Source organism: Cibotium barometz, chromosome 43, assembly GCF_041138505.1.
Source record: "Cibotium barometz isolate CiBa-2024 chromosome 43, ASM4113850v1, whole genome shotgun sequence".
Taxonomy (NCBI): domain Eukaryota; kingdom Viridiplantae; phylum Streptophyta; class Polypodiopsida; order Cyatheales; family Cibotiaceae; genus Cibotium; species Cibotium barometz.
This window is the reverse complement of record NC_141088.1, coordinates 42,791,888-42,814,026: the sequence shown is the minus strand read 5'-3', so window position 1 is coordinate 42,814,026 and position 22,139 is coordinate 42,791,888. Positions and strand designations below refer to the sequence as shown.

The 22,139-nt window shown below is 45.1% G+C and overlaps 1 protein-coding gene across 2 annotated transcripts in view; it reads right to left on the bottom strand.

The window, feature by feature from the left end:
• Positions 1-223: 223 nt before the first annotated feature.
• SIEL (ARM repeat superfamily protein) overlaps positions 224-22,139 on the bottom strand; it is a 79,148-nt gene continuing 57,232 nt past the window's right edge. For both annotated transcript variants that reach the window (XM_086781937.1, XM_086781938.1), the window contains 4 exons: positions 2,292-2,432; positions 1,971-2,057; positions 1,393-1,775; positions 224-1,297 (listed from right to left, as the gene is read on the bottom strand). In XM_086781937.1, coding sequence (XP_086638063.1) covers positions 385-1,297; positions 1,393-1,775; positions 1,971-2,057; positions 2,292-2,432 — 1,524 coding nt within the window. In that variant the 3' untranslated portion in view covers positions 224-384. The remainder of the gene's footprint in view (positions 1,298-1,392; positions 1,776-1,970; positions 2,058-2,291; positions 2,433-22,139) is intronic.

Here is a 22,139-nt window from a genome sequence, read left to right as displayed (position 1 = left end):
AGATAGGCTGTGTGTGTAACAAATTAATGCTAAGGAATTTAGTGGACTAAGCTCATTTTGGCAATCAGATACACACTGGGCTCCATAAGTTGGAGTCATGATAATGATGTTCTTTTGATCACTTGTTGCCCTTGACTAATCTAACTGTGTCCTCTAGTATCAATCTCCATTCAAAAAGCAAAGGTACTGCCTTAAACAAAGTCAAACCCACTATGCAAATAGATGGCAGATAATTTAACTTTTTATAGGAAAGCCAAATGGCCCTTTTTAAATCCTGAAGGTCATTAAAGACTAAAGGTAAAGTGGTCATCACCACAAGACCATAAAGAGAGGACCAAAGGCTGGCTTTCCACACTTCATCTTGGTTTTGAGCCTCACCTAATTTTATGATACTGAGTCTATGATAGACACTAAGTGAATCACTTTTTCAGGAGTAAGTGGAAGAAGGAACCCTTTGGGCCCTCTACCAACAGCTTCATGGGCCATTACAGGGCATTCTAGCAAGACAGAAGCCTTTACTGTACACTTGGAAACACTTGGAACAACATGAATCTGCATCGTGGTCACCAAGGGATTGACCCTCTCATGTTCTTCAGCATCTAAGAACATAAACTGTGTCCATAAAGAATCTACCTGCATGCACACCCAGATCCTGCTTTTGTTTGCATTTTGAGTGAAAACGCTGACTGCAATACCAAGGGGCACACCTGGCACAAATGGCAACGGGCGATCATAGTCATTTCCTGGGACAGTCAGCTCGGCCTTCAGCTCTCTCATAAAGTTGCTCATAGGTAAAAGGTTTGGCCAGAATGAGAAAGCTAATTGGCGTACAATTTTGAAGATATTGACTGGGTCGGATGAAGTCATTGCTTTTAAGAGTTTTTCTTGTACCCCTTGCATGAAAGGGGTGTAGGACAAACCAATCCCAATAACATTCTCAATAGAGTCCACAGTGGATACAAGCTTGTTATGATCTCTTTCATCTGCCTTTCCTGCCATTGAAGCCATTCTCCAGACGGCTGGAATCATGCTCAGCTCAAGCAGACAAAACCTCTGCTCAAGTGCATGCCCAACATAAGCATGCTGCATGCACTTTACAATAAACTCTAATCTGCAAGAAAGTTCAGGCAAGCTCGGCACTGGAGCAGCAGTGTGACTCCTCTTCTGCTGAAAATGAACCCAGCCTTGCAATAGCAAAGCTATGCATTCAACATAATGCAGGGCAAAGGTGGTCAGGGCTACTTGATCCTCATCACCGAGCATGCCGAGAAGAGATTTCAGGTCCCTCCTGCAGCCACTTCATTATTTGCAGAAAAAATACGCATATTATGCCCATAATCCAAAATAAGAAACAAAGATGACCTGCAACTGCAAAATGATTTAAGCCTTTACCTCAACACTTGCTTTGCAGTACTAACCATTCCGCAATCAAGCATATTCTTCACATTCCAAGCAGTTTTAGTTGTATTTGAAAGAAAATTTTCAACTCTCTTTCTCTGATCTGAGATCATGCTTAAAACTGCATCTGCGTTGAGGTGCCTGTTTGGTCCTGACTCGAGCCATCTAAAAATCTGAGCTTGTGGACTAACGGAATCCACCTCCAACAGGGGGTACTTTTGAGTGCTCTGCCTCAACAACCGTGCAAGAGACAGAATACAACTTGGCACAAAGGAGATGAGGTTGGCATCAGACTCTGATGCTGCCACAAAGAGAGTAAGGATACATGCGCAACTCGATGCATCGAGGCCCGCATCACCTGACAGATGTACCTTCAACTGCAAGTCATCACAAGATGAAGAGGACAATCGACATTAGGAAGCTAACAAAAACAATGAAAATCAAGATAATTCTGTTCACACTGTAAACATGTTCACTTCCAGGATGCCACATTTACTGTAAACATGTTCACTTCCAGGATGCGTATAGCAATGATAACTATGATAACATAAATGTGGAGACCATTAAGTCACCTCTTTTAGTAGATCTTTCGCTAAGAGTTGTACGTATGTGCTGTGAGCTCTTCCAAGCCTGTAAAGTGCATGCATGACACCATCGTCCTGGCCAGCAGCCCACATGGATTGTTGAAAACTGCATAAAGGCCTTGCATATCAAGAACTTAACCCAAGTTCCTACGTCAAATGAATGAAAAATACACCAAAGCCCTGCATATCAGTGCACGCACGTGCGCGCGCGCGCGCACACACACACACGTGCGCACAGGCATGCACGCGCACACACGGGGGAGAGAACCAAACAGGGAGAGAGAGAGAGAGAGAGAGAGAGAGAGAGACCTGAGGACCCTTCTGCATATAGTTCATCAAACTTTGGATCGTACATTTGAAGCTCTCTGAACTTGGAAGGCATATCTCTGCGAGCAACTTCTTCCCCGAGTCACGTATATCTCCATGTATGTCCTCCAGTGTTCCATAAAGCTGTACAAATGAGCCCAACAGTTCAGCACAAACTTAAAATGATCTTACTAAAAAATCATGTTTCTTACAATCATAACTGCCAAGATCTGAACATTAGTTTACAATAGGTTCCTCTTTCTAGATAAAGGAATATGTGGAAGAGGGAAGGTAGGGGTGGGCAAGAAGACTGACGTAAAGATATAAGTCATTTGACCTACACCAGACCTGAAATGGGGGCTGCAGACGGAGAATGTCTGTTGTTGTAGGCAAAATGGTTGAACATCGCAGGAGAAACATCCAAAACACACCATTTCAGGAATGGGAAATGGCCGAAACAGCCACAACATATTTTGGGCAGGACCTTGATGTTTTGGCCGAGAGACTCTGCATTTTGGCCATTTCCCATGAATTGCTGATGATGAGAAGGCATACACAAAGCAAACCAATAAGCACTGGTCTTAGGACCATATACTGTTAACCACTGGTGGCTACCAACATAACAACACTAGCATCTAGCTTGCTGCCCAACCATAGAGTCATTCAGGCTCACTCTTGAGCTGGAGGTTAGAAGCATCTAGAGACTTGGTAAGAGGACACACCCCTCCAATGTGAGCAAGGAGTTAAGGTACGAGGAGCTCTCTCTCAAACTAACTCAATTACTCACTTATATAGGCCACCTAATAAATATGTAACATGCAACTGATTTGATCGTGTAACGCGCAGCAAGACCTTCTTTATGCCTTTATTCTAGTGAGCATGAAGCAACCCACTTTAATCTTTATACACAGGGGGAAGAGCCGAAGAGAAGAGAGAGAGAGAAGAGAACTTTTTAACGTCGTAGGAAACTATCCCAGGAGACCAAATTGATCTATCCGACAAGATTTGAACTCAAGACCTTTGATTCAAAAGGGAAATGAGCTAACCAATCTACCACACTTGGGTGATAGAAAGGTTAGCCCATTTTCCTCTTCTTATTCACACACACACCCACACACCCACACACACATTGAGAAGAGAACTTTTTAACGTCGTAAGACCTTAAAAAGCCGAAGAGAAGAGAGAGAGAGAGAGAGAGAGAGAGAGAGAAAGTAGAGATGACACTAGATTGGGTCCCAATACACCCACTGAAGGGCCCCCTCTGCAAGCAAGAGTATTTTGACTGACGGAGACTGGACGTCTGCTGAACCATCAAGCGGGTTGAAAACAACTTTGAAGCCCCTTCAGATAGCCTGCTGAGGGAAATGCACTACTGAAGGCTGAATGCTGAAGCAAACTTCCGCCCTATGGACTAACGCACTAGGTGCTTGGCGGAGACTTTTGCATGCAAAAGACCAAGGTTTACTACTGAATGAATGATTGATGAGATGATTTATGCAATGAACTGGGGGCTGTTTATATACCCTCTGAGGCTGCTGGTCAGTGGAGAAAGCCTGCTGTCGGCCAGTATAAAATGACCATGACTGCTGTATTTTAGCATTTAATGCTTGCGCTTTTCTCTTGTGTGAGTTCTGCTGGCTGCTGGCCGACAGGGTTTGAAGGGCTGCCAATTGGGAATTAAGGGTTGCCCCATAAACCCATGCAATGTCTGTCCCATGGGCTCGCCCATGCACCTATGATTAGATGTTGTATGCACCTAATGGACTGACTTCACATGCCCTAATCATCAGATGACCTAAATGCTTGTTCTCCAAGTGGGTTAAGGGACTAACCCTCACACCTAAGGCTGGGAGACTGACCTACGCAGCTCGTGCCTGACATGTCCTAGAATAGGGCTCACAATGGAGTCATGGCGTATGACAAATATTCCTAAAAATGGTACTAAATTTCTGTATAAGTATAACATTGTTGATGAGCCAATGTGTCACACTGCACCTCAATGCATGGTGCATAAGACATTCCCTCCTTACCTTAGCGGTAGTTGCATGGCCTCCAAGTAATCCACCAACAACCAGGGGTACTCTTGGAAGAAATCCTCGTTAAGCCAAACGGCTTCGTGAGTGCCTCGATCCTTGAACTTTGTATAGAACTGTCTTATTCTTTGACCAGAGCCATGCTTCCACTTATGGAGGAGAATTTGCTCTGGTTTGATGACTTCGCATTCGTCGACCACTTCAGATTGCTGCTCATTTGGAATCTCTTTTAAGGATGGCTCAACATACAACTTTATGAAAAAATGCACAACAGCAAGATGGGAAAGTGGAAACGCAACAGAGAGAAAACACAGGAGTATACCTACTCTCTATACCAATCAAGAAGATGATAAAGATGATGGAACTCCCAAGAGGAAAAGGTACATCTCAAAAGTGAGGGATTGCACAAGCTAAAAACGCAAAGGCCAAAGAGGCATGCAAGAGGTGAATACAATGTGTGTATGAAGGGGGGCAAGCCAAGCAATATATATGTCCCAATAGGGACTGCCGACAAGCAACATGACACACGACTCGGCATAAATAGCCCACGACTCCATAAAATGGAAAAAAAAGGATGTGAGTGTAAGATTCCTCTTCAGTCTGAATAATGAATAAGCTTTTACCTCAATCCCCTGTAGAGGTAATTCAATATTGAGATATTTTTAGATATAAAAAATTCTCCTAATATCTAAAATATATTTTCCTGAAACAGAAGTTCAAAATAAATTCTCCAATGTGTATTAGGAATCTATTAAAAATGATATAAGGGACCTTAGCCTAAGGGTCTAGATTTAAAAAAAAAAAAGAAGATTATAGTCCAATTAAGGTTCCTATGGACCAATAGGATTAAATTCCAAGTGTTGGAACGAGATAAATCCAAAGAATAAAAGAAAATACCCAAAATTGAGTAAATGCTCACATAAGATGAAGAGTTGTCTGAGTACAAGGTTTATTAGTTAAAAATTAAGAGATATTACTAAAAAAATGAGATATTTTAGAGAAATGATGAATTTTTAACATCTTGGTAATGAGGGGGAGACCTTTGAGGAAGGCGCCTCTTTCACATGTGTGAAAGGGTTTTTTAATTCAAAAAAATTGTGATATTTTTATCTCTCTTGAGGGAAGCCAAACTGGATCAAAAGGGATTAAAAAGGAAACCAAACTAGTCTAAATCTTGTCCAAATTGAGTCAAACTGAAGCTGAAAAGTTCTAGAACCCAATTGAACTCAGTTAGTGGCCTCCCTCACCTATAAATAGATCCTCATTCTTTTGTATTTACATTAAAATAATCATATTTTCTATTATCTCTTAATTTTCCTTTACTTTTGGGGAGCTTGAAGCTTCTCTCTCTTCTCAATAACTCTTGGAGTTCTCTTCTCCTCTTGCTAACCAATTGATTAGTTGGGGGCGTCACTTCTAGAGAAAGAAACAAGCTAATCCTTGAGGTAAAAAATAGATTTTTATGGTTTTTGTTAATTTCCTCAAATGACTTCTCTTCTCAACTCCTCTCAAGCTTGAGAAGTTTTCTAAATGATCGTTTTAAATTCAAATCAAGCTTTCCCTAAGAATCTTAATATTTAATTAAGAGAAAATTAATCATTATGCTTATTTTGAATGCTTTCTTATGTATATCTCTCTTAAAAAGAATAGTCATCTCTATGGCTAATTCTTCAGCAAAAGAATGCTTCTCATTGATAAATTCTTATTTCTAAACCAAACTCTAGGCTTGATAAGCTAGAGATCAAGAAAATGGTATTTTCATGATTTTGTGTTAACAAAATAATGGTTAATTCTTTAGATTATTTATAAGTAGTAAAAAACTACTTCAATTAACTCTAAATGAGAAATAGATTATCCTATCAAATTGAAAAAAGAAAAATAATGGAATTAGCTTAATCTAGTGGAATAATCATTATTAAGTTTATGATTATGATTAAAATTATAAATTAAATTCATAGTTTAGATTTAAGCTTAAAAGTAGATCTTCTATCATATTTTCGTAACAAGGTTTCATTCTTTTAGGAAATTCAAATTTCTGATACCATTCTCTTGGTGCCTGTTTGAGCCCATAAAGACTCTTTTTCAGCTTGCATACAAGCTTCTCCTTTCCACTCACTGCATAACCCTCTGGCTGCTGCATATATATCTCCTCATGGAGATCACCGTGAAGAAAAGCAGTCTTCACATCCATCTGAATCAAGTCCAGATCATCATGTGCAACCAAAGCTAATACAGCTCTAAGTGTGGTCATTTTGACCACTGGAGAGAAGATCTCAAAGTCCACACCATATTCCTGCTTAAAGCCCTTAGCCACTAACCTGGCTTTGTATCTTGGCTTTGCATCTGGTGCAACTTTGAGCCTGTAAACCCACTTGCATGGCAAAACCTTCTTGCCTGCAGGCAAATGCACCAACTTCCATGTTTCATTTTTATGCAGAGAATCCATCTCTGACTTCATGGCACGCTCCCATAGAGCCTTGTCTGCCCTCTGTAAAGCCTCTTTATAACATGAGGGCTCTCCACAGTCAGTAAGCATCAAATAGTCAACCCCTGGAACAAACCTGTCAGGGGCTCTGGAGGGTCTTGTGGACCTCCGTACCCAATGACCATCATTTGCAGGTTGCTGTCCAGCCTGCATATCACCCATTGGTGGCTCCTGTTCCATGCCATAAGGCTGAAAAATCATGCCCAGTATCTCCTCCAACTGTGGTATATCCATAGGGATATCTTCTGCCATCTCTGGCTGTCCATTTGGACCATTTTCAGCACCATTTAAGGGCTGGTTTTCCTGCTGTAATGGCTGATTTACAGCCCTTTGTTGTTGTCCATGATGTCCATCATCATCAAAGATGACTCTGCCAGGCTCATGTTGCCTTGCAAGCTCCTTATACATGCATGTTTCATCAAAAATGACATCATTGCTGCGTATGATCTTTCTATTCATGGGATCCCAAAGTCTATACCCCATTTCACCTCTGTCACCATATCCTAGGAATATGCATTTGTGAGACTTAGGATCAAGTTTGGTGCGCATTTCCCTGCGTATGTGCACGTACGCAACGCAACCAAACACTCTCAAGTGCTTGTATGACGGAGGCTTCCCTGTCCATACCTCTTCTGGCACTTTCCCACCAAGCCTCGTGTTAGGTGACCTATTTATAAGGTGAACGGCTGTCATAACAGCTTCAGCCCAAAAACCATGAGGTAATGCAGCATGTGACAACATAGAACGGACCTTCTCCTGTATGGTCCTGTTCATCCTCTCTGCTGTCCCGTTTTGTGGAGGATCATAAGGAGTAGAGAGCTCCCTCTTGATGCCTTTAGCATCACAAAAATCCTGAAACTGTTTGGACATATACTCTCCACCATTGTTGGAACGCAAAGCTTTCAGTGTTTTGCCAGTTTGATTCTCAACAAGAGCAACAAACTTCTGAAACACTGAGAATGTATCACTCTTCAAACGAAGAGGATAGACCCACACCTTGCGTGTGGCATCATCAATAAAAGACACAAAATATTTTGCCCCTCCCAAAGAAAGCTGAGGCATCTCACATACATCTGTATGCACAAGCTCTAACTGAGCATCTTTCTGTCCAAGAGCTTTCTTGTGGGGGCACTGTAGTTGCCTACCATATATACAATGCTCACAAAACTGAAAACTTGAAAACTTTAGAGAAGGCAAGTAACCCAAACGAGACAATTGCTCCATTCCCTTGACACTCATGTGTCCCAACCGGCTATGCCACATAGAAATTTCCGGCAGCTCGGTTGCATTTACATTAGCATGGTGACAAACACCTGCATGCATAAAGTAAAGAGTGTCCACCTTAGAGCCTCTGGCAACAACCAGTAAGCCCTTACTAATTTTCCACTTTCCACTACCAAATGTGGTAACAAAATCAGCATCATCAAGCTGTCCAGTAGAAAGCAGATTCTTCTTGATCTCAGGCACATGCCTGACATCATGGAGCATAAGCTGTGAGCCATCTGAAAATACAAGCCTTACATCACCTCTGCCAAGAATCTTGCATGCATGGTTATCACCCAAATAAACCACTCCTTCATTGCCAGCAGTGTACCTGACAAACAAGTCTCTGCAACCTGTGACATGAAAGGAGGCACCTGAATCAATGATCCATGAGTGCATACCATGACCACCTGTAAGAAGTGAATGGGCATCAAGTGAAGAAGTAAATAGGACCTCATCCTCACTGCCACCTGCATGTGACACATTGATTTCTTCAATCTTGACTCCACTTTTGCCCTTTGGCTTTACATCTTTGGCTTCATCTTTCTCTTTGTCTTTGCCTTTTCCCTTTTCCTTTTGATCATTTTTCCATTTGTAGCATTGCTTTTTAATGTGTCCCTTCTTGCCACAATAATGGCATTCCAAATCCTTTTTGGAGCGAGACTTGCTCCTTCCCCGTTCTTGGCTTTTACCCCTTTGTTGGGATCTCCCACGTGCATTCATTGCATTGGACTTTCCAACAGAGTTGTTTTTCCTGTTCATCTCTTCTTGAAGAAGAGCACCCTCAACATCTGCATATGACAGCATAGCATTCGAATTGCTAGTGGCTGTCCTGAATGTGTCCCAACTCTCTGGCAAAGTGCATAACAAAAAAGTGGCTTTGAACTCATCGTCCATTGCCAACTTTTGATTAATGACCTGGCTGACAATACCATTAAACTCATTTAGATGGGCTGTCATAGACGCCCCTTCCTTCATCTGAAGACCTATGAGTTTCTTCAACCAATACACTTTGCTTGAGGCACTTTGTTGGGCATACAAGTCCTGCAATCTCTGCCACATTCCCCAAGCTGTCTTCTCTTCACGAATGCTGAAAAGTAATGAATCTGACACAGACAACATGATAGTAGATCTTGCCAGCTCATCCATATCTTCCCACTCTTCAGCAGTAAGAGAAGCGGGCATTACACCCCTTTCTTTGATAGGCTTGTGCTGCTTTTTCTGGAGCAACACATTGTAGCACTGGGTTTGCCAAATATCATAATTATGCGAGCCTTCAAGCTTCTTGATGTGAAGCAATGAAGAGCTCTCACCTGTGGTTGCCATAGCAAAATGCAACCTGTCAATGCCCGACTCCCTGCAAAATGTGCAATCACTGCACCAAAAGCACACAAAGTGCTCACAGTTTTTCTCCCAAGCTTTATCTCCCACTGCGGAAGCAAGAATGCAACTTTTCTCCCACTTTTTGTGATGAAAACACCAAAATCTGGTTGCTGCAGATTTTGGACAGCACCTTGAATGTGCTCTTTTGCCCTTCCAAAGTACTGTACAGCAGTACTAAGCGCTCACCAATGATGTACCAAACCTGTACCGGCAATTTCAGCAGCTGAAATTGAATCTTTTGGTCACTCAAAACAGTGTACAGCCATGCCAAAACATGCACAAAGCTGTGCCAAATCTGTACCAGCAGGTACAATAGCAATAAATGCTCTCCTGGCTGTCCAAATGAGTGAAAATCAGACTTTTACAGTCACGAACACTGCATAAAACAGTCCCGAACAGAAATTGGGCAAAAGCCCCTTGACTGCAAGCTGATTTCTGAGGATTCAAGGCATAAATGTCTTGCCTGCTGCTTTGCCAAGCTCAACAAGCATACGAACTTGAAAAGCCCCTTGATTTGAGATCAATTTCTGATCATGCATGGTACATTGGCGCACATGAAGGCATCCAGAGTGTTCACGATGCTTCCCCCTGGCCACATATACATCAAATACATGAAAGCCCCTTGATTTACAGGCACATTGAGTGCTTGTAAGGCATCAACACATTATCCACAGCATCAAATGCGATTGCCTGCATGCAAATCAACCAAATCGGCACAAAAGCCCCTTGATTTGCACTGCAATTTGCTGCAATTTTGCCCAAATGTGCGATTTTTCACATCATACAGCATGTATGAGTGCTTAATTGCACAATTACATCAAAAGCCCCAAATTTCGACATCCAATTTCCTGCAAATTAATCCTGATTTGACCAATTTCCTGCAAATTTATCCTGATTGTGACCAATGTCACCCAATTTTGCCAATTTTGCTCAAAAATTGAGCAATTGGGCACCTGTACCTGCTCAATTGTTGATTGTACTTGCTCAATTGCAAATCCCAAAAAAAAAAGTGAGGCAAATACCTTGTAATTTCTGATTTTTCTCTGATTTGCAGGCGGGTTGATGAATTTGGTGCTGATGCTCCTGCTGTTCTGTGTAGGTTTTGCAGGTTGCAGGTTAAGGCTTCTCCCACACAGTTGTGTGGGATGATGATGCTGCTGCTGATTGTTGGTGCAGAAAGAGTGCCTTCTATTATGTTTCCAGACGAGTAGGTGCTGTTGGCCGACTTGAGGAGAGGCGCAATTGATTCGGCATGGTGGCTTCGAGATCCAAGCTGAGCTGGGAGGACACGGGAGCCTCCTGCGTGCGGGCAGTCGCGTAGCTGTTCCAATCCGCCAGTTGAACGCCCAACGCCACCAGTTCGCCTTAGTAGCCTTCGCCTAGCGCATCTACGCCCGGCGCTATACGCATGTTTGTTGACGTCTTCGCAGGTCTACGATCGAAAGCCTTCGCTTCGGCTCACTGCTCACGCTCGACCTCCTCGCTGGCGCACGTGACGACGTCACAGCTTTGTGGACTTCGTTCGCCTAGCGTTTGTTCGCCAACGCTCAGCGCCACGTTTGCACGTCAGTTGAGGGCGCCGCTGCTGCCTTCGCCACTCGCTCGCCTCCACGCTCACCGCACCAGCTGCTGTTTTCGCCTATGGCTCAACGCCCGTTGTTGGTGCGCTGGCTGCTGCTGCGCTGACTGACCTGCATGGGCCACCATTCGCCTTCTTCTCCACCTGCGCCTGGGAGAGCAGCACTGCTTAAGACAAGTGATTCAAATGGGCACCAGCACAGCAGAGAGATTCAAATGGGCACCAGCTCAGCAGGAGCCATCAAGGAGAAGAGGGAGGGACCAAAGCTCTGATACCAGTTGATGGGGAGAAAACAGAATTAGGGTTAGAGTTCATTCATGGGAGACATACACAGAGAAGCAAGGGAGAGAGAGAGAGAGAGAGAGTTGTGGGGATAAGTCAACTCATGAGGCATGAGTGTGTGACTCCCCTATCACACATGTATATTGCACTAGTACACATAGTGCACTTAGTACATTAAAAGAACTAAGTGTACTATGTACTATAACTTATGGGCTTGTACACACTATAAGGGTGGGCATAACGCCTTTACCCCAACATTGATGAGGCGATTACAGGAGATGGGGGTACCCACAGAGCTCATATGGGGGATTATGGCTTTATATAGATCAGTTGCAGGACAGGTACGCACCCCAGAGGGGGTCTCTACTTTGGTTCACTCCACTATAGGAGTGAAGCAAGGTTGCCCGTTATCTCCTTCACTGTTTGGTATGTATGTGGATGAGGCTTCTGACTACATTGAGAGATTGGGGGACAGAGGAGCCCAGCTAGCAGGTACATGGATCCCACTATTGTTATATGCTGATGATATTGTGTTGATCTCTGATTCCCCTGAGGGTATGCAGCGTCATCTGGATGCTTTACATGAGTTTGCACATGATAGTGGATTGTCTGTCAACCTTGGCAAAACCAAGGTTATGGTGTTTAACACCACGCCACAGTGGGTTAGGCGATCAGCTTCCACATTTACATATGGGCAAGAGATTGTGGAGTATACAGATGCATATACATATCTTGGGGTAGTATTCAGTGGGCCAGTGTTTTCGATGAGGAGAGCAGCAGAGACTAGATTGACTAGAGCACATGCAGCCCTGGGTGGTTTGGAGAGGATGTGTTCGCACGTTCAGTTTCAGGAACCTCGAACGAAACTTTGGCTTTTTGACACTCTAGTGACATCAGCTATGCTTTATGGAGTGCAGATATGGGGACCTTCAGTGGGCCATCATAGCGCAGGCGGGTGGAGAGGTATGGAGAGGCCTTTGGTATCTATGATTGCTAGGATTATAAGAGCCAAGGCCGTGGTACCTCATGAGATTATTCGAGCAGAGCTGGCGGCTGCCCCTCTGGTGATTGAGGCTCTTACGAGATCAGTCTCCTACATACATGGCTTGTGGGATCTCCCCCGAGACAGATATGCACGCCTCGCCCTGGAGTCCTCCCGACAGTTAGCTTTACAGGGAGACACGGCTTGTTGGTATGGACAGATGACATCTTGGTTCCAGGCACATGGTTTTAGCATGGACAGATTGCCTCCCTTCCAGTATTCTCTGGAGGCACCCTCTCTCACTCTCACACGGACAGAGATTACCAGACTCATCCGTCAGGATTTAGTTCAGCTGGACATTAGGAGGACATGGATACAGCCGACTGAGGAGCTGGGCACGAAGATGGCTTTCTACAGAGAGCATTTTCTTCAGCTCACAGCAGATGGTTTTGTGATCAGACCCAGTTACATGGATGTAAACTTGTCTCATGCAGTACGATGTGCTATTGGTCAGATTCGCACATCCTCACACCAGCTTGAGATTGAGATTGGCCGATATAGAGGTATACCAGCTGAGGCCAGGATATGCCGAGTATGCCATGGGGAGCCAGAGACAGAGCTGCATTATATATGCCATTGTACTGCATACTATGAGATACGTGGTCGTTTCCACTGTTTATTCAGAGAGGGTTTTGGACCACTTTCCAGAGTCATGGGGTACCAGGACCAGAGGTGTTTGGGATTGTTCTTGCTTGAGCTGCGGAGACATAGAGATAGCCTGCTTAGGCACACAGAGAGCCAGACTCAGAGGCACATTACAGATTTCTTTAGTCCAGCCATCACTGTGCCAGATGGACCACAGCAGCAACAGGACATGGATACCGCCCACACCAGGGGTACACTGATTGATCGTGCGATTGAGCTTGGGTGGTCCAGACGCCCACGACTACGGAGGGGGGCATCCCAGCATAGACGGAGGTTGCAGCGGCAGATTCGGATTATTCTTGCGAGGCATGCGGGACACCCAGTCAGGGTGCTGACCACAGAGGATATTGAGGAGATCCGCCAGTGTCCGATGCGGCACATACTATGAGATGGAGGCACCTCCATAGTGTACCCCTCCGTCCCACATGATATTGTATCCCTTCACTATATTCCACTCACCTCCATAGCGTACCCCCCCCCCCCTTGCTATATTCCAGTTCCAGTTTCATTTTCTAGGTACCAGTAGTATCATCTTTATTTTTCATTTTTCTGGGTTTTTTTATCCAGACATTGTATCAGATCCACCATGATGTAACTTTTGGTCTCATAGGTCATTATGGCCTTTTGAAGACGTTAATATAACATTTCATTTCATTTCCTCTCCAAGCTCTCCCTCTCCAAGACCCAAGGCTCAAGCTCTCCCTCTCCAAGCTCTCCTTCTCCAAGCTCACCCTCTCCAAGCTCTCCAAGCTCACCCTCTCCAAGCTCTCCTTCTCCAACATCCAAGCTCTCCCTCTCCAAGCTCACCCTCTTCAAGCTCTCCTCCTCCAACATCCAAGCTCTCCCTCTCCAAGCTCACCCTCTCCAAGCTCTCCTTCTCCAACATCTCCATCCCGATTCTCCGTCTTGACTCTTTCTCAAGCTCTACCATCCATCTCAAGCTCTACTCTATCACTATGGCATCCTCTTCTCAAACCCCTTCCTCTACTCAACCCGGGTCCGCCACCCCCTCCACCACTTCAACACCCGCTCCATCACGAAGGAGGAGGCCCGCCGTACATCGATGGAGTTGGTGGGATGAGGTAGAGTGCTCGCAATACGGTCAAGGGGGTGGTTCAAGACCATGGGTATGTAAGCTTTGCGGCTACAAGCGAACCGGCGGTGCCCACAAAGTGCGTGCTCACTTCTTGCATGAGCCCGGCAACGAAGTGCAATTTTGCAAGGAGGTTTCGGCCGAGAAGAAGAAGGAGCTCCTTGAAAAGCTTGTGGTTTATGAGGCAGCCGAGTTGGCAAAACGCAATCCTCAAGTGGCCGTCGACCCCACATCCTTTGTGAGGACATCAACGCCGCATGTACCTCGTTCATCAAGAGAGGCATCCGCTTCCCCGGGGACGCCAAAGTACTCTTGATGAGAATTGAGACCCTCAATTGAAAGAGGAGGTGGACATGGCGGTGGCACGATTCTTCTTTCATGACCGCATAGCATTTCGGGCGGCACGGTAAGTCCTTGGCACTATGCATATGTATTATTATTTAATATTTATACTATTATGTATTATGCGTTTATACTTTAGGCCGTAGGGTTGCTCATGTACTATTCAAATATCATGCTCTAAAGACTAAAAGACTAAATGATGGTAAAAATCTGAATTTTATTTGTGTTTTACATATGGTGTTTTGGATAGATCTCCATACTTTCGGGCCATGTGCAAATTGATAGCAGAGTATGGACCCTCTTATGTTCCCCCCTCTTCGGAGACCATCCGCACCTCTCTCCTTGAAAAGGAGAAGGCAAGCGTGGAGGTGGCGGCCAACCACATGAAAGAGCAATGGGCTGAAAATGGTGTTACCCTCGTTGTTGATGGGTGGAGTGACACTAGAAAGCGCTCCATCCATGGAGTTGCTGCCTACTCACGAGGGGAGACATACTTTGTTGACTCCCATGATGCTTCTGGGACGGGGAAGAGTGCCGAGATACTTGCTGCGGAGTGGGCAACAACACTAGAGACGGTGGGGGCGGAGAATGTCATTGCCATATGTGCGGATGGAGAACCGGCAAATAGGGCGGCGGGGACAATTCTCCAAGCAACTTATCCTCGCATCACCGTGTGCTTTTGCATGGCCCATTGCCTCAACAACCTTATCAAAGACATAGGGGCCTTGGATTGGGTTGCACCTGTCATTGAGGGTGCCAACAAAATAGTGACCTTTGTCCTCAACCATCAAAGGGTGCAGCACGAGTTTTCCAAGAAGTCAAGCCTCTCTCTTCTTAAGTATTCCGAGACGAGGTTTGCATTTAACTTTCTCATGCTAGGCCGCTTGTGTACATGTAGCGGGGCATTGAGGGGACTCTTCCTCAGTGATGAGTTTGCACGCACTTCAAAGGCTTCCACGACGGTCGGCAAATTTTGCAGGGAAAGGGCGGACGATGCGGCATGGTGGGAGGAGGCCAAGGCGCTTGTGGAGATGGTGCAACCGATTATTGATCTCCATAGGGTAGTGGATTCCACTCAACCATGCATTGGCAAAGTGTACGAGGCAATTGATTGCATGATAGAGAAGCTAAAAGCAATGTTCAAAGTCAAGCCTCCCTATAAACAGGTCAAATCCCTATGTTTGAAAAGGTGGCAAGCCTACCACTCTCCCCTCCATGCTGCTACCTACATTGTTGATCCTGAGTTTCAAGGCAAAGGGCAACACAAGGACAAAGAGGTGAGCAAAGGCCTTCGACAAACCTTGGATCGCCTTTACACTAGTGAGGAGGATCGCCGCACAATCAAGGACCAATTGCAGATTTATAGAGAGAAGCGGGGGGCTTTTGGTTTGGCAGATGCACAGGCGGACCGCTTCAAGATAGGGTCTGCACTTTGGTGGGAGGATTATGGTGCGGAAACTCCAAAGTTGCAGGAATTTGCTGTGCGCGTACTCTCGCAGGCTTGCAGCAGCAGTTGCCTAGAGCAACTCTGGTCCGTTTATAGCCACATTGCCTCTAAGAAGAGGAACCGCCTTGGTGTACAGCGTGCAAATGACTTGGTATTTGTCAGTGCCAACTTGCGAATGCTTTGCAAGGGCTTGACAAAGAAGGCAGATCCTTTCACCAAATGGGAGCAAGCACAGCAGGACCCACATCTCTCTGATCAGCAGATTTTAGAGGAGCTTGAGGTTGTGCCCGAGGCATTGTCCCCCACACCTCCCCCTCCCCCTCCACTTGAGGACCAGCCTATGGAGGACTTCACTGAGGAGGTCACGATTGATCTTCACCCTTTTCAGCCTCTTGCCTAGTCTCTTGAGTCTAGAGTCTCGAGTCTCGACTCTTGTCCCACTTTTTTGCTAGCAATCTTGTATCTTGGCACTTAGTCATTTTGCCTTGAGTGTACACCCTCCTTGGGCCTTTCATTATGCCATTTGGCATTTTTGTTTAGATTGTACACTCACTGTTGTTTATCACGCCATCGGCGCCCCATTATAGTTTTTTGCTAATACGACTATGCATTTCTCCTCTTTTTGGTGCAATTTTGTGCTTAGTGTCTTGGTTTCTAAGTGTAAATCAAGTGTGTTAAAAAAAATTGCAAAAAAACAATCGTTTTCAGATTGCCGTTTTTTTCACCGTCCCCGGGACGGCCTTTTGCCCCGTCCCCGTCCCGTTCCCCGCCCCATGTTTCTATGGTGCTTGGACTCCAATTGATGAGCAAGGTCTTACTTAAGAGACACTCCTAAGCAGTGTCTAATGCCTTTACAATAAGGACTTGTGCACACTTAGTGCTCTAGAGCTCACTAGCCATACAAATTCATGTTGCTGGATAGAAACTTTGATAAAGCTTGTGCTTTAGCATACCCATAATCATTTTCTAATAGGCTTAGTTCTTTTAAATTTCTTCTTGCTTTTGAGATATTTCTCATTTTCTAATAGGCTTAGTTCTTTTAATTTTCTTCTTGCTTTTGAGATATTTCTCATTTGAAGATTTACAAGATGTAGGCATTTCGTGTGAAATTAGTACTCTCCACACCTCCTCCTTTGCAAAAAATAGGTCTACCTTGGAGCATTCAACCCTTGAAAATGGCAAACGAAGTTAGGGCAAGATTTACAAATGATTTGACTTCAGTTAGAGCACCAAAAACCAAGCTTATATCACTTTAATTAGTGATTAATCTCTATTAACCCAAAATGTACCTATGACTGAGTAGAGCTTCAAAAACATATGATGGCGTCATTTTCTGCAGAATCTGATGGAACATGTCGTGCAGGTGCCAAAACCCCCAAAGCTCGAGGGAATTAGACCGGTTATAGATGTCAAAATGATGATTTTCCCCAAAAAATGCAGCCCCTGTTAATCGGGTAATGCCGTCTGTATGCTGCGCGTTTCAGATTGATTGAACATCTGGCAGGTAGTGCCTGGATGTTGTACACCTAGCCCAAGTGAAAGCTCGTGCTTAGATGACTTGTGGAGGGTGAATCAAGTAATGCATGGGAAGAGGGTGTAAGCAGAAAACTGAAATTTGCATTAACACTAATGATGGCCTAATTATTCTTAGTGGAGTAATGCTTAATGCGAGCTTCTTAGCATAAATAACCAGGCTCTGATACCAATTGAGAGAAATGAGGATTAAGTTTGTTGCTAATGCATTGGTTATGGCGGACTGAAGTAAAGGATTCTCATGACACTTGTGTGGCCATAAACATAATCACATGTATGAGAGTTAATCACTATCTAAGCGCATGATAATGTAGACCATCAAAATGATGATGACACACGAGTTTCCATTCATAGAGAGACTCTTATATAGGCTAGAGGTACATAGTGGTTTACATCATTGATGAGGTTATCAAGCTCCCTCATATTCCTCTATGAATCTAGGGGTAAAGGTCAACATAGTGGTTACATTCATGGCTTGAGAATCTCACCCATCCAAGTAGATGAAGGCGTCTAGAATCCGGGTAAGAGTAGGTTTTACAGTGCTTTTCAACCTTAGACATGTTGGCCCATCTAAAATATAAGAGCTAGGAACATGTGGTGCATATTTCCAACAGCTAAGCACATGTAGAGATTAACACTAATCGAAATACACAAAATAGAGAAGGAGAGAGAGAGACCTAAACTGCTGTATATTGCTCAAAAGATGGTGTACAATGGAAACACACATCTAAGATGTAGATCTTTTTTTTTCCCAGGAAAAAGATCCTTCTATTAGTTAATAAATAACCAGCTACAAAGAGCTATATACAACCCCGAGAGGCTAGATACAAACTCGCCTCCATGTACGGGGCGGGGATCAGAGAATCAAAGGTGGAGAAAGATGCACTTCTCCTCCGGCTAGCCACTCTATGAGGAGAAGGGTCTCTCATAAGGGGAGAGGGGGGGGAATAACCACACAGGTGGTCAGTAATGCCGAGTGGGATCACCACCTCTATCTGTGAGAAAAGGGCCAAAGGCCACCAGAGCCTCAAGAAAGCTTCCCACCGCTTCCGCATGCGGTCAAAGCCACTCTGCAACTTCCCCCACTGACCACAGAGGGTATGAATGATGTCGAGTCAAATGCTCCTGATGGACTAGCAGAGTGTGGGTGCCCTCGATGGCTTCACTGTATCGAGCTCTCCATATGTGTTAGGCTGCAATGCTACTACAAATCTCCCATCTCTGGCATGAGACCGGAGTCCAGTTATCAGTAGATGGAACTGGGGCTGGTACTGCCAAAATGAGAAGGTGAGAGACCTGAAGGGCTAGCCCCCCACCTTCCTCCTCATAAGCCATGACAACCTTAGCCTCTATGGCCCAACCAACAGTGCCCCAAGAAATCATACAAGTCAAGGTCATGTCCATCGTGAAGATGCAGAGAATCCGCTGCCAAACCTACTGTGCCTTCAGGAAATCCCAAAGACAATGTCATTGAGACTCCTGAGGGTGGCCGCACGTCAGGCAAGCTGCTAGTTTACCGCCAAGCTCCTGTGTGCTAGCAACCATAGAAAGAGGGTGATCTTTTGGGCCCTAAAACAATCCCAGAGCCTCTTCCAAAAATCTGAAAGAAATCGCTGTGAGAGGCCATGTAACTGCCAATGTACTGCTACTGCTAGAGTGTCCTCAACCTCAGGCATCTGAATCCTGCCTGGAGCACGTCTATTTTGGTATAGTCTCATGAACGAGGATTGTCCATACCAATGCTACATTGCATAGCATCTTTATGTGCTTGCTTGCAATTGAAATTGCATGTTGTTTTCATGCTTGATTGACCAATGTGTAGTTCCGAGTAAGGGGATGCCCGCCCGCGAACCGTGCGTGTGAAACTGTCTGCTGACATGGTTATGTGGCATGTGACAGGTGATAAGTATTGGTCATAAACCTAGCCTTAGGAGTTAGCACTAATTTATAAGTGAGTGTGTACACACTTCATTAAGTTTTGGGCGACCAAAACTCACTTATAAATTATGACCAGCCCGGTGTTCACACACACTGATGTCCCGAGGTGGACATAACCCAATGTCCACCGCCCATACCTTATCCCCTTTGTACAAAGGGAGTAACCAGCCATGTGTCCACTCTAGCTTTCTCCACAAAGCACCTGCCTGCCACCTACACTGGGACAACTCACCACCTCACTCCTCCTCCTCTCTCTAGAGATCGACGCCTCCTTCATGAGGGCTGTTGGGCTGCATTTTTTGCACTTTCTCCTTCCCAACTCCATTTCCAAGCTTGCTAAGGTGTTTCTCAAGCTTCCAAGAGTGTTTCCAGATGCTAATCACTCTCCTACACACTCCCAATGACTGAAATTCAGCAAAACAGCTCTCTTTATTGCTGTAATTCCTGGTCTTTTTGCTGAAAACCCTAATTTCAGCCCTCCTTTCTCAAGTTGAACCATAGGGGAAGCTTTCCCAAGGTTCCCTTCATCCTCTTGAAGACTTTTGTCGCGAAGAAATGCGACAAATTGAAGATCTCATAACTCCAAGGACTTCCATTGCGAAGACTTCCGCTGTCATCGACTCTACTTGCAATTGGTAAGCTTTAATGCTTAAATATGGAAGCAAGTAGCAGGAGGGAGGAAACGGATTACAAGATCACATACCTTGTGTAGTGTTCTCTTGCTCTCTTGCAGATTGTTGCTACCATGTGTTGGTGAAACAATAGAGAGCAGATGGTAGGGAACATGGGCACTTGAGAGGGTAGTGTGGATTGCAAGTCTACATCGACAACCACTTGTTTGCAATACTGTATTCATATGCATTGGTATGGAAATCTGGTCAGAAATGCCCATTACACTATGTACTTGATTCTCCCAAGATCAATATACTTTATTTGAGGGAGGGGTCGGCCGTTCCGGCTCATTGTGTGTCTCTTGTCAATTCAGCAATTTACTTCTTGTATTTGAGCAAGTGTCTATCAAAACTTAGTGTATTTAAGTGTATTGATTAGCATTGTGTTCAACCAAGTTACACTGTCTCCTCAGCTGAGAGAAAACTGCTCATGGCCTTGGCAACAAATAGGAAAAGGTAAGGTGCCAGTGGACAGCCCTGTAAGACCGAGGGAGAAAGGGGAAATCTGTCACCTCCGGCTCCTTGACTGAGAACTTGATTGTGAGAGGTTGAGTAAAAACCTGAAACACCATGGATCCACTCCACTGGGAACCCCATCCAGTACATCATGCCCTCCAGAACGCTCCAGTCAACTCTATCAAAAGCTTTCTCAAAGTCTAGGAGGGGTCAATGAGGGCCTACTACCACATCCTGGCCGAGGCTGTCGCCACCCAAGAAGTGAAGATGTTGTCTAGAATGCTCCGATCCTCAACAAAACCTGTCTGAGTGTCATGGATCAAGTCAAGGAGGAAAGGTTGAAGTCTCTGGCTGATGGCCTTGGCCAAAATCTTGTAGGCAATCCCAAGGAGGGTGATGGGTCTCCACTGCCGGATCTCCAATCTGTCACAACGCTCCTTAGGAATCAAGTGAATCAAACCCTCTAAAAGCCTCTCTCGAATGTCGCCTATGATCATATTCTCATTGAAGGCTGCTCGAAGGCTGCCTTCCATGAGATTCCAGTGGCGAAGAAAGAAGAACTGCCCCCGGGCATTTGCCCCTAGGAAGAGTCGTCAATGCCTTCACCAACTGCTTTGCTGTGAAGGGAGTCAATAAGGAGGTTGGGAGAGCAGGGGGGGACCACCTCCTTCGTGTGCCGCCAGACCCTCTCGCGCATGTCCACCACCTGTGGGCATGATGGGGCGCCCGTGAGGAGGGATTGAAAAAAATCAATGGCGATGACTCTCACATTGGAGGTCAAAAACAAGAGCTCCATCCTGGCCATGCAGCCTATGGATACCATCTCTCTGCCTATGGAGACCTGCAATCTCAAAGAAGTCCCTCATGACTCTATCTCCGGCCTAGGTTCAGAAGGAAGCTCTGGCATGGTATTTGTACTCCACCCTCCTCTCCTTGATGGATCTGATCTCCGTACAGGCGGCAACAAGCTCACTCTCTATCCACGGGCTATTGGGTGAACTCTCCTGAGGACACTGCAGAGAAGCAAGACCCCTCTGAAGGCTCCACTTCTACTCAGAAAATCTCTCCAATCTGCTCTGTGCTGCCTCTTGCAAGTTGCAAAAATCTAATGATCTCACCAAGGCCCACATCGAAGGTGCACATGGCAAAACTTGAGATAAAATCCAATCCTGCCCATATCTGCTCTATCCTGCTGCGGATCTCGAGGTCCTATATGAGGCTGTCCGAAATCCTAGTGCTCGCATGCATCTCCTACCTCTAGGGGTCCTCTAAGGAAAGAATAACTGGAGTATGATCAAAAAAAGTGGTTCCCACCAAGATGCCAATCATGCCCCCGCAACCGCAAGCCCACTCATCCACATAGAATCTATCAAGTCGAGAGAGGTTGGAGCCAGTGCTCCTCCTATTGGACTGTGAGAAGCGCAAGCTCCCAGGGTTGTGCCGAAATTCTAGTAGATGCCAAGGGTCCTATCTCTTGAGTGCCAGGATCAACTCCTCCCATGTAGAGTATCTGTATCTGAGACTATAGTTTTTCCTCTATTGACTCAATCATGTTAAAGTCTCCACCTATGCACCAAAAGTCAACATGCGGAAGAGCTTGATGGATTGTACTCCAAAAGATGGCTTTACCTGCTACGACGTTCGGGGCATAAACATTGA